Source organism: Lygodium microphyllum, chromosome 14 (genome assembly GCF_053477565.2).
Source record: "Lygodium microphyllum isolate KBCC chromosome 14, Lygodium_microphyllum_v1.1.10, whole genome shotgun sequence".
NCBI lineage: Eukaryota > Viridiplantae > Streptophyta > Polypodiopsida > Schizaeales > Lygodiaceae > Lygodium > Lygodium microphyllum.
The window spans coordinates 143,416,736-143,429,808 of NC_141148.1; the positions used below are offsets into that span (position 1 = coordinate 143,416,736).

General features: G+C 43.8%; 1 protein-coding gene across 1 annotated transcript in view; it reads right to left on the reverse strand.

Annotated features, from left to right (window-relative positions):
• The window catches only part of LOC148026190 (alpha,alpha-trehalose-phosphate synthase [UDP-forming] 1-like), a 212,737-nt gene that overhangs the window by 141,296 nt on the left and 58,368 nt on the right, over positions 1 to 13,073 (reverse strand). Inside the window, exon 4 of the mRNA XM_087693467.1 lies at positions 6,244 to 6,364. Coding sequence (XP_087549593.1) covers positions 6,244 to 6,364 — 121 coding nt within the window. The remainder of the gene's footprint in view (positions 1 to 6,243; positions 6,365 to 13,073) is intronic.

Sequence of the window (13,073 nt, forward strand, 5' to 3'; positions counted from 1 at the left end):
TCTAGATCTCAATCAAGAATTGGCCTAATCAACACTGATCTAGTGACTCCATGACAGGTCTGATAGAAAAGTCATCCATGAAAAGAGTGGGGTATTTACCAGAAACCATATTGTAGCCTCTACATCTGCACATATAGTGCTCGCTCTCTATCTCCACCCAACACAGTCTCAAATCCGCTCTACCCAGAGAATGTCAATGGTAAACCGCATCTCATGTGGCATGTATACATCCAAATACCTAGATCTCACAATGAAGCTATCTGCTATAGTTCTCAAAAAATGATCTCTGTGTAGTAGGACCCTCGTAGGGAGAGACTGTTGATGTGAGATCCCTATGTTGTATGCGTAGTTGGTAAAGATCCTGTCCCATGGCATTTCTTCTTTTTTTTTTTTTTTTTTGGGGGGGGGGGGGGGTTATATTAGATAAAAGTATGAGAAGAAAAGAATACAGTACAATGACAGAATAAAAGTACAATGCAAATGACCTCTTTATTGATGAAAGATGGGTGCCCTTTTATAGGCATACAACAAGATGGATTAAGGTTTCATAAAGAGATGAGGTTTGGTGGCTAAAGTGCATTCACACAGTGTAAGGTGAGTGTAGGGTGACTCTCCCTTTATCGATGAGTACAAACCATAGGATAAAATAAATTAGGCTAGGTAGTGTGTGCCTCTTGTGCAACCTCCAAATTACATCATGTGTTTGTGGTTTTAATGCATGCTACAGCGGCTCCGCGCGTGGGGGGGGGGGGGGGGGGGGGGGGGGGGGGGGGGGGGGGTATATTAACGTCTCTAAAAGGCCAATGTGGCCTATGAGACCAAAGCAATACATACAATGATGGTGTGTTTCTCATCTGGAACGAGAAAAGATGAAAAACATGCCTATAAGACTGAAAAAAATGAAATAGTGCCCTATAAAAGGGAAACATGTCAATGATCTAAAAGTGAAAGTAGAAAAAGGAAAACTCTCCATCAATGAGATGTTTGTCCTCTAAGGAGGTGTATCTTTGCATCGCTGAGGCGTCTCGGCATCTGTCTCCTGTGGCGCTCAATGATGGCTTTAATTTGTCTGTGGTGTGGATGTCTAGGCCTTCGTCCAGGTGGACATGGGCGCCTAGACCGGCTAAGTGCCACTGCTCTATCCAAAGGGGAGACACCTACAGAAGATGAGGTCCAATGATGATGTACTCCTGTAGGCTGTGTGGCAGTAGTAGTGGTATCTGCCATACTCTGTCGTGTATCAGTGAAAAAGTCAGTGACTGCTCTCTGTCTATGTGAGCCGAGCTGTGGGGGCCTCCTACTTCGTAGAATTGTTGCTTTGCGCCTCTGGAGCTCCAAGAGGAAGAATCCCAAGCATCTCTGATCCTCAAACTACATGATCCGTCTCAGGGGTCCAAAACCCTCTCGAAAGAGACAGTGGTATCTACCTCGTATATCATAATATATAGTGCATCGGCAGATGTAGTGTTCCTCTGTCTCTGGCTCTCTATCGCATAGTGGGCATATGCGTTCCTTTGTCTGTATACCCTCCCATCTACCTATCTCAATCCTCAGGTGGTGGGATGAGGTGCGGATCTAACCAATAACTATGCGTAGTCCATGAGGCAGCTGTGTGTCCATGTAATTGGGTCGGGTGATGAAACCATCCTCAAATACCTGAAGGAAGTGGGTCTGGTAGTGTGTCATCCTCATGCCATGGGGGGAGGGGGGTCAGCGGATCCAGGTCTTCTCCGTATCTAACTTCAGTATGTCTGCTCTGATCACATGGTTTAGCTCTGATCACATGGTTTAGCTCTGATCGGCTTAGGTCAAGTGTAGGGCAATCCAAGCTATAGTTAAAGGGGGGTAGTCTGTCAATCTGCAACCCATGTTGACTCATCCATGTACTCAGCTGAGCATACCAACAATGTCTGTCACCATCTGCTGCTAGTTGTCTAGAAGAGGCCAGGGCTAGCCGTGGGTATCTATCTTGGGGGAGTTCCCATAGTCTATGTATGAAAGTCACTGCTTGGACCAAGGCTGAAAGATAGTTGTTTTGACAAGGTCAAATCCTCATGAGACAAGACCTACATTAGTGGAGAGGACCAAAACACTCGTTATCGTTGAAAGTTATTGTCAAGATAAAGCTTGACTTACTAGCCTCTAGCAACACACAATATAGAAGTTCAAGTAGGAATTTGTATTCGAGTGAAGAGCCATATATACATGCAATTGAAAATTTGGACATCCTACCAACTTCTAGTCTTATTTTGTTAGTAGCTAGTCAACGATGAGCTTACATAATTATTTGCCATTGACATTCAAATTGGTCAAAGTCATAAGAGAGAGATCACAATTTCCCTTAACTCGCCTCTATCTCTTGCGGATCATTGATTGGTAGGTGAAACCGTTAATATTGTAGACCCATTAGAGAAAATGAGAAAGAGATGTAAGGATGTTCTTAAAGAAGAGCAAGCAACCTTGGAACAATTCATTTTCCAAATCAATGGACATGATCCTTGGTTCACAATGGAGTTCAGCAAATCCTCACGCTCTTATCTAGTTTTTGGAGAGAGACAGTCACAAGTGATGGGGGATGCAATAGTGATAGGGATGGGGACTTCATGGGGACAACCAAAAGTAAGGCACATGGAACAGGGAGCCATCAAGGCATAAAAACCACATAATATACTTCCACAATCACAAGTTTTTAACCTTAAACCTTGAAATTCAGAATGTTCGTCGTCAAAGTATCACAATAACAGACAATGATGCATTCAACTACTACATTGAATGCCAAGATCCCAAATGACGAAGGTGTCACTTGACACAAACATATACATGATACTAATAACATAGTACAAAGTATAGCCCAAGGGCAAGCTAAACAATTAACAGCAAAGTCACAGCAGGCAGCTTGGCCACTGTGTGAGAGAGGAGGGATTGTAGCTTCATGGTTGCACATGAATAGAGGGAAAAAGGAAGCAAGCAATAGCGAATGAGAGGTGATTACTCAGACAAGTTGAAGATGATAATGAGCTACAGGCTGGAGCACCAAAATGTAGGGCATCACAATGAGCAGGCATGAGCCCCAAAAAGGAGGCTGAGCATAAAAAGGACACAACAGCGAAGCAGAAAATTCATGTTGAATCCCCTCCCATCTTGTACATCCTAGGCCTATTGTCACAAGTAATGCCATCATTTTTCCCATCCCAATCCATCACATTGTGAGAGACGTCAAAGTGACGTCACACAAATTTGTGACACAAAGGTCACTAGATGTTGTCCCACTGTCCCAAGGGTCTGTTTGGCATTCTTCATGTGGTGATAAATGAAGGAGCTAATGATTCTCCTTTCCCTCACACTGCTGTCCGCTGATACTCCCTCTTTTTTTGTGGTCGCTCCATCCACGAGACAAAATGGAGCACCCAACAACCAGCACACACAAGCTCAAGGGATTTATCAATTCTCTCTCTCTCTCCCCCATCGAGCTTCTTCCTATGCATGTCATTGTACGTGACTCCGTATCACCCCTCGCATGATACGACAGCATCCCATGGGCCACTCTGAAAACGTGAAAAAGTGGTAGCACTCAACAGTGTGTCCATACAATCTCTACTTCCGCTTATCAGTGTCATTCTTTGAGGAAGGAGAGAGGACCAGACAGGCCACTCGTTGCTTGGGCAAGAATAGCTTGAATCTTATTCAGTGTTGGAACACGACTCAAATGGCTCCTCCTTAATCGGATAGACTAGGCCATCATGCATGCGGAGACAGACTGATGGAGAGGAGCTTTTCTCCACGTCCGAGGCATCACAATCAAGAGCTATCACCTCCTGACTTGCCTTTCTAGTGCCCTTGGACCACTTCACTACCAAGGGAGAGAGAAAGAAAGAAAGAAAGAAAGAAAGTTATATTAACGTCTACAACAGGCCAAGTTGGCCTATGAGACCAAAATGTTGCATACAAATGTCTGGGAGATTTCAAAAGTCCCAGTGAAGCTAACATTTATGCTATGTTGAACTAAATTGAGTAGGTACAAAATGATATCTGGACTAGATACAATCTAGACGTACTCCCAGTGCGGTGTGGAACTGCTCTTGGGGTGTTCATCCTAAGATGTCCCGCATGGGTCGGTCTAGCATGGAGAGGCTAAAGCGGCGGGGCAGGGCCCTCCGATGGCGGCGTAGTATCCCTTGTATCTTCGACCAGTGTCTTCTGCAGGGATGGGGGCCGGCAGGGCGTGGTCGCCGGGCTTTACCTCTCGCTGTGGCTATTTCTAAGGTGGTCCCCGGGGGCCGGGAGGCCGGTTGGGCTGGTGGGGCCTCGGTGGTGGGGGGGGTACCTGGTATTTGGTAGAAGTCGTTGAGTGTGCGTTGGTTGGTGGCTCCTTGTCTTTGCTCCGTGGTTCGTAGGAGGTGGTCTCTGTGGCGTCGTATTTCCAGTAGAAAGAGCCCCAGGCATCTCTGGTCTTTGAATTCCATCACCTTGGAGAGTGGTCCGAATCCTTCGCTGAATAGGCAGTGGAAGCGTCCCCGGATTTCGTAGTACACTGGGCATCTACAGATATAGTGTTCTTCTGTCTCTGGCTCGAGATGGCAGAGCTGACAGATTCGGTCTTCTAGGGGGAGGGGGTTGGCCCCGTATCTGCCCGTTTCGACCCGTAGTTGGTGTGAGGACGTGCGGATCTGTCCGATGGCACTTCTGACCCCGTGAGACAAGTGTGTGTCCATGTAGCTTGGGCGGGTGATGAAGCCGTCCGGGGAGATATGCGGGAAGTGTTCTCGGTAGAAAGCCTTCTTGGTTCCTAGTTCCGATGTGGGGGTCACCCATGTCCCGGCGGTGTCTGTCTGGATGATATCCATTCTGGTGATGCGATTTACCTCCTCTCGGCTGAGCTCCAGGTGTGGGCAGTCTAGGCTGTATTGTAGTGGGGGGAGGTGGTCCATGTGCAGGCCATGGAGCCGTAGCCAGGTCGGGCATACCAGCACTCAGTGTCCCCTTGTGTTGCTAGCTGTTTGGATGACTTCAAGGCGAGTCTGGGGTACCGGTGCCGGGGCAGGTCCCATATTGTGTGTGTGCGTGCGTGTGTGTGTGTGCGTGTGTGTAGAGGGAGAAGTATATTGTGAACACGTGTGTATGTGTGTGTGTGTGTGAGAGAGAGAGAGAGAGAAAGGAAAAAAGAAAGATATATTAATGTCTACATAAGGCCAATGTGGCCTATGAGACAATCCAGAGTAATGCATGTCTAATATCCTCTCAACAGTAATTGTGATAGAGAAGATAGATGTATTGAGAGAGAGAGAGAGAGAGAGAGAGAGAGAGAGAGAGAGAGTGTGTGTGTGTGTGTGTGTGTGTGTGTGTGCGCGTGCGCGTGTGTAGAGGGAGAAGTATATTGTGAACTTGTGTGTATGTGTGTGTGTGTGAGAGAGAGAGAGAGAGAGAAAGGAAAAAAGAAAGATATATTAATGTCTACATAAGGCCAATGTGGCCTATGAGACAATCCAGAGTACATGCATGTCTAATATCCTCTCAACAGTAATTGTGATAGAGAAGATAGATGTATTGTGAGAGACACTTGGATAGGCATGTAAGAGGCTGGCGCAAGACAGTAAAAAGGTCAATCACATTTAACTCGTTAATGGTCACTTTTGACCTGCTCAATGGTCGAACAAGGACGCCTCAAATATGGGATACAACGAGTTGGACAGACCAAAACAGATCAGATGAGTTGTCCCATCAATCAGACATGGACAACCCTGCAAGTAGTAAATGACCAAAGAGGAGAGACTGATGAATGGATTAACACACTATGTTGTGGTGTTGTTAAAAAACATGTATCAAGTCCTGAATGATTGACTGTCTTTGTGCTTCTTCATGCACATTTCTCACTGGATTGGATACATGTCAGCTCTCCAACCTGTACAGAGTGAAGCTCCAGGTAGGTCACACAGTCATCACTGCGATCACCATTACAGTTATTGTGCAATAGCTTTTGTCTTATCTTTTCTCCAAAATGAAAAACTTTTCTTCCTTCCACAATTTTTTATAGAAAAATATAGCTTCATCAGTTCATGTCAACAGCATAATATTCCATGTAGAAATGCTGACCCAAAGTACCTCACAGAACTGTCTGAAAAATGCATGAAAAGTGAATTGAGTTTCCAAATGAGATTTCAGCCAGAAAACCATCATATAGAACCTTTCTTTGCCACCTGAAGCACAAAATCAGTCCAGAAATACTGCCAGGTACAAGTGCTATACCGCTGCCACTCGGGTGAGTTTTCCTAAAGGATGATCCTCGACTCCTGAAGGTGTGCCCTCCAGGCCAAGAATACGGGTGCAGGCGCTCACAAAGTGTCTGGCATAATCATAAGTGTGGAATCTGCATCCTCCCACCGATGAACAATTTCAGCAGGCACACATTAAAGAGGAAAAGTTTAAACATTGCTTGTTCTCAACAAAAGACAGCACATCAGAAACTCATTACCAAAAGACAAAATATTGTTTAATATAGGTCTGTTACTATACATTTCTGATGGGACAAGCCAGCAGTGTGAGTAGTTTTGCAGTATCATCATGTGAAGGAAAACAGTGAAAAAGCCTCCCATATGACAAACAACCATACCACTGGGTCTAGAGGCAGGCATTCTACAAGCACCACACTCATTTTTGGGTTAAACTGTTGCCTTTTTAATTAACTTTGATTCACAAGGAGAGTACCTCAATGCTAGGGATTCTGCATGTGAAAATAAATGCAAATCACACATTCTAGCTTTCCAATTACAACACTTTCGCAACTGCTTAGTCATGTGCAATAAAGCACTGCCTCCTCAATTGCATTACCCATAGAGTCACACCTACCATTCACGCAAGTTGGTTCAGATGGGAAGCTAAACAAACCCATCCATGAAATGCCACTTTCAGAATGAAGCAGCCTTTGATGCATGCAAATGGAGGAGCCAGTGATCAGTAAACACAAGTTGTCAACTGCACCTTGAGAACTGGTATTCAGGTCACTACACACCACATCATGCAACATTTAAGTGTCCTAGAATCCTAGTCTTCCTACTGGAAAACGAGCTCTTACACATTCAGTTACGCAAAATAGTGCAATAAATCCAAAAGGGAGGATCATGAGGCTGCTGTACAGCCTATAGTTATCATCATATCCCCGCTTTCTCCACAAATTACAAACCTCATACCATCTAAAAAAATAAGTATAATCCTCCAATCTGGTGGCATCTCACCACATATCCAGGGGGAAAGACATCATCACATCCAATAACCTCTGAAGAAGATTGAGATTGATTGCAAAGTCAACAAAGAGGAGATCAGGACGTCCACCACTTGCTATAGCACCAAACTATCCAGGAGCCAGACATGTCTAGACATATAGTACAAGATGTAGGCATCCCTTTCTGCCACGAGAACCTCCATGACAAAACACATCGACAAGGAATTGACATCCAAGTCAACGAACCTAGGAGTCAAAGCTAGAGGTAGCAGCCATCTATCCACCATCCAAACAGAATAAGCCATGCCACTAAAGAGCTGGAATATAGTAGAACAAGGGAATATAATGTGAGTTTTTTGCATAACCAAGATGTACCTATTATTATCTCTATTAATGGCATAAGCATGGAGCTTGCAAAGGTGACATTGGCGCTTGAATGGCCTACTCTACAACCACCAATCTTCAATTTTGCAAGAGTCTCTGTTGAAAACTTATTGCCTATGTACTTATATTTAAATTCAATTGCTTTTCAGCCCTTAAGAAATATCATATTTGCGCTTCACACAGTTGGTGTTAATGTTACTGATTATGCTAGGTGTCACCTTATATCAAGAATCAAAATGGTTGCCCTATTGCATATCAATAAGGCTGATGCTCTTAATCAAATAGCTAAGGTCCATGCTCTCTCAGTAATGGAAATCATGCTCTGTCAATCAAATCCTCATTTTGGCACAATTTGGGAGCTACTCCAAGAGGAAATTGTAACCCACAAAGGTAAAACAGTTCAAATGACACAAAGCTGACCACGGTGAGGAAGATAGTGGCATAGCCTTCCATCATATGTGATATACTGTTCAATCAAGGCAATATGTGCCTTGATGATGATATCTGCAAGCGATTAAGTCCAAGTAATAGAATGCACACTCGGGAATACACTAGACTTTGCCCTTGATCATCCAGTAATTTTATTGACCACATGTAAACACATTCACAGAGACTTATGCACGCAACTTCATAAAGCTAAATGGCTAGAACAAGAAGGGCTGTTAAAATCTTTGTAATCCATGATTTTATGGCTGAATTACCACCAGCAAATTGAGATCATGATGCCATTTAGGCCATTGTAGATTAATTAATAAGATGGCTTATTTCATTCTGATTATGACAATCCTCAAAAGCCACAAGCTTGCTAGCTCCTTTCTTGAATACCTCAAATCGTGTTTGCTTACAAAAAAATTGAGTACCAAGCTACAAGAAATAGCCTAAGAGAGGATACCCATCAAGTAATAGAGCATCTTAGCATCATTTCCAAATGGATAGCATGTGCAGAGGCCATATTGGTGCGAATATAAGAGGCTGTTATAAATAGCCAAGATGTGTGCACTACCTAGAGACTAGTTCCAAAATATGCTCCCCATCCTCTATGCAAGTTGTTTCGAGATCCTCATGAGATTCATGCGCTCACTATGAACTCCCTATGCATAAGAACAATTAAAGTTATTAGATAAACGTGTAATTGCTTTGCATTAATTCATAATGTTGGTCTCCATTAACCACCTCAAAAAGGCTTTACTTGTATTTAGGCACTTGTTTCACATGGTAGGACAAACGTTTCAAAATCCCCTATAAATATGGCATGTTGTGGGCATTCTACAGCCCTCCAATTCATTTGTCTTCATTCAAATCAATCTCTCTCATCCCCAACCAGCTGGCACCCTCAACTCTTCTGCTGCCACTACCACGTTGGATCTCCAAAAGGTCGCCCTGCTGTCCACATGATTCCTCACTGCACCAATCATTGCATTTGCTGGTGGGCAACCATCCATGCAGATTGCAACCCATCCCACCATCAGAACTGATGTTTTTTGCTGAGCAAGAGGGCATGCAGATGCTGGCACCATCACCATTCACACACAGTTGTCTGAGATCTGTTCCAGTCCTACATTCAGCTGTTGTACTGGCTGCCCAGCATCCCCCATATCACCTTGGCTATCCACCCAGTCACCAACCTCACATTTACAGTTCAAAGGTGTATACTTACTGCTTCTGTGTTTTCCTCTCCAAAGGGCTACCCAGCAGTTGCCTGATTGCAGCCACTTTATAGGTAGATTTCTTCAGCACACTTTGCATTTACTCCTCCAAATTGGCTGTCCAGCAGTTGCAGGGTTGTCACATCCGATGGTGTCCGATTAGTACCGTCCAATACTAGTACAGTACTAATAGGACTATTAAATCTTGGACCTACATCCAATGCTATGTCCAATTAGTACCGTCCAATACTAGTACAATACTAATAATACTAATATATCTTGGACCTACATCCAATGCTACGTCTTGAGGAAAAAAATTTGTATATATAATTTTAATGCATATACTTAATGTTGGGACTTAAAATAATGCACTTCAAACATTTAGAGACTTTATACCAAGAGCATACATATTAGGAGCTTGAGAATAGAGAGAATGGAGAGCTTGAGATTGGAGGTTGGGCAAAGATGGGGCGAAGGAGAGCTTGAAGGAGTGGGAGTAGAGCACTTGAGGAGAGAGTTTGAGAATAGAGAGCTTGAAAGTTGAGCTTGAGATTTCAATTTGAAATTAGAGAGGGAAAGAGAGGGAGAGACTAGTTTGCCAAAAGGGGGGAAGAGAGAGAGAGGAAGAAGAAGAAAGTTACATTAACATCTACAAAAGGCCAAATTGGTCTATGAGACCAAAATGTTACATTTGAGAAGTCTAGGAAATTCCCAAGTCCCAAGAAAGTTGCCCTCTAATGTTATGATTGACTAAATGGGGAAAAAAGAAACATGGAACAATAAATAGCTGATGAGTACAAAATGATGTCTAAGCTAGATACAACGTGGAATTGCTCAAGAGGCACTCGTCCCAGGATGTCTCTCATGGATCTATCTAATATATAGAGGCTAAAGCCACAAGGTAGGGTCCCCCATTGGTGGTGTAGTATCCCCTGTATCTGCACATGATGCCTCCTGCGAGGGCATGCACCAACTGAGTATGGGCGACGGGCTCTGCACACCTCTATGGCTATGTCTAGGGTGGTCCCCTGTGGCGGGGGTGTCAATCGAACCAATGAGAGAGAGAAGAAGAAAGAAAGAAAGAAAGAAAGAAAGATATATTAACGTCTACATAAGGCCAATGTGGCCTATGCGGCAAATCCAGAGTATATCCATGTCTAATGTCATCTCATAAGTAAGGTAAAGATAACATTAAAACAACTAAGTGGCCTATGAAACAATGCTGATAATAACTATATGATGGGACTATGCCAGGGGTTGAACTCTGTCTAGTGTTGTCCCATCGGTAGAAAAGAAAATTTAAAAAAAAGGAAAACGAAATCTGATAGATGCGGTCCCTAGCTGCTCCACTGATATGCCTAGTGTTTAGTCTTTTGTGTCTCATGATAATGGCTCTAATCCCACTATGGTGCAGCTTCCTTAGACATGGTCATAGTAGACGGGGCCGTCGTGCGCGAGGAATTGAAATGGCTCTATCCAATGTGACTCCACGGCGTGGAATGTAAGGTGTCTAGCGGGATGGCTTTGTCTTTGCTAGGCTACTAGGTAGTTTTCTTTTCTGCTTGATACGGGGATTTAGGGTGCCTGTTTGTCCTGCATTTCACCAAGCTTTCGGTCACATAGGGGCTTTCAGCCATTTTTGGGGGATTTTATGCAAAATGAAGGATGGGCGAAATCACACGACGGACGATCGCAGTTTACAGGCAACAAACAGCACTCCGAATTGGGAGAAGAATGAGTAATCTGGGAGTATTCTTATCAGGTGTCCTGGTATTACTAGTGTCAATAGGGTCGGGTCTATGGAAAAAGTCTATTGTTGCCCTCTATGTGGGTCCCTTTGGGTGAGCTAGCCTCTTGTCTTGTAGCAGTGCTATGTGTGGCACCTCTGTAGCTCCAAGAGCAAAAGACCTAGGCATCTCTGGTCCTCGTACTCAGTGACATGACAAAGAGCTCCAAAACCATCACAAAAGAGGCAATTGTACCGTCCTCGTATGTCATAGTATATTGTACATTTGCATATTGAGTTTTCGGTACCTACCGCAGTAGAGAGGTTTTCCACTGGGTGGATGATGAAGTATATGCATGCATACATGTCACATAGACGATTGGATGCATACAAGGCACTCAAGAGTGGCAACTCAAAGCCTGAGTGGCTAGACGTAGATGATTAACGGAGACTCAAGGAGGAGACTATAGACTCTCTACGATGTTTCTGCCAACAAGAGGGAGGCAGTGAGGGCACGATTGGAGGTAGGGGTCGTGTTGTCGTATGGCTACACAGACACAATGTGAAAAACTCTAGAGTACATCGTCATTGAGCTTTCTTATTAATCTAGAGAGTCAATGCCATATTAGTCATTAGTGTCAGTGTCCATAGTGTGCATGGTTCAAAAATCTGTTTGATAGCAGCCCGTATGTTGTGGAAGAGATAGGTGTCCATGTATGCTAGCCGAATAGTAAAACCATCATCACAAAGAGACAAGAAGTGACTCATGTAGAACTTCATCCTTGATCCTAGAGGGAGCGGTGGGTGGGTCCACATCCTTGATCTCTCAATTCTCAAGATATCGGCTTTGATCACATGATTCAGCTCTAGTCAGCTAAGAGAAAGTTTAGGGCAATCAAGGCCATAGTCAATAGGTGGAAGACAGTCAATATCCAAACCATGTAGACACATCCGAATAGTCATCTGTGTAAGCACTTGCTAGGATCACGACAGAGTACAATACAAACTGAGTGCAAAAAGAAGAGTGAGTGCATGACACAATCAGTATTTGATACAAAAATAACGGATGTACCACTTTAGGTTTAGATAATATCTAAGTACAAGAGTGTAAGGGTGCATTCACACCCGAACACCAACAAAGGCACGATGAGCCTTTATTCTCAACAACCTCCCACCTAAAGGCAACATGCCTGAAGATAGAGAAAAGAATCAACTAAGTCTGTGTATGTACAAAGCTGAAATACATATATACTATCCAACCTCCATCATCTGGCAACAATGAGCAAACCACTCTGCTAGAAGACCCTTCGTGAGAAGGTCTGCAGGATTATCATCTGTATGTACCTTCACAAGCTCAAGCTCAATGCTCTTGTTGTCAAGTACATCTCTGATAAAATGATATTTCACTTGTATATGCTTTGTTTTTGCGTAAAAGACAAGATTCCGTGCTAGCATTATAGCACTTTGGCTGTCACAAAGGAGGATAGGAATCTCTGTAATACCAAGCTCTCTTGCCAAATGTCAAAGCCATAAAACTTCTTTGCATGCCTCAGTGGCGGCCACATGCTCTGTCTCTGTAGTAGACAATGCAACACACTTTTGCAGCCTGGATATCCAAGAGACTGCTCCACCTGTGAACGTGAACACATATCCTGAAGTAGACTTCTTGCAGTCAAGATGACCAGCATAGTCTGCATCCGTAAAGCCAACAACAAATGACTTCTGCTTACCAAAGCAAATACACAAATCCTTTGTGCCCTTAAGGTATCTCATGATACCCTTCACTACTTCCCAATGTTTTTTGCCAGGATATGCCATGTATCTACTAACCACTCCCACCGCAAATGCAATGTCAAGATGTGTAGCAACCAAAGCATACATCAAGCTACCAACAGCTGAAGCATAAGGTAGATTCGCCATTTCAGTCTTTCCATCGTCAGATGTAGGGTTGTCATCTACACTAAGTTCACATATGGAGGCAATGGTACACCAATGGCTTTCTCCCCCTCCATATTGAAACACTGCAAAACCTTAGTGACATACTCCTGTTGTGACAGATAAAGAAGACCCTTCGATCTGTCTCTGAATATACGCATGCCAA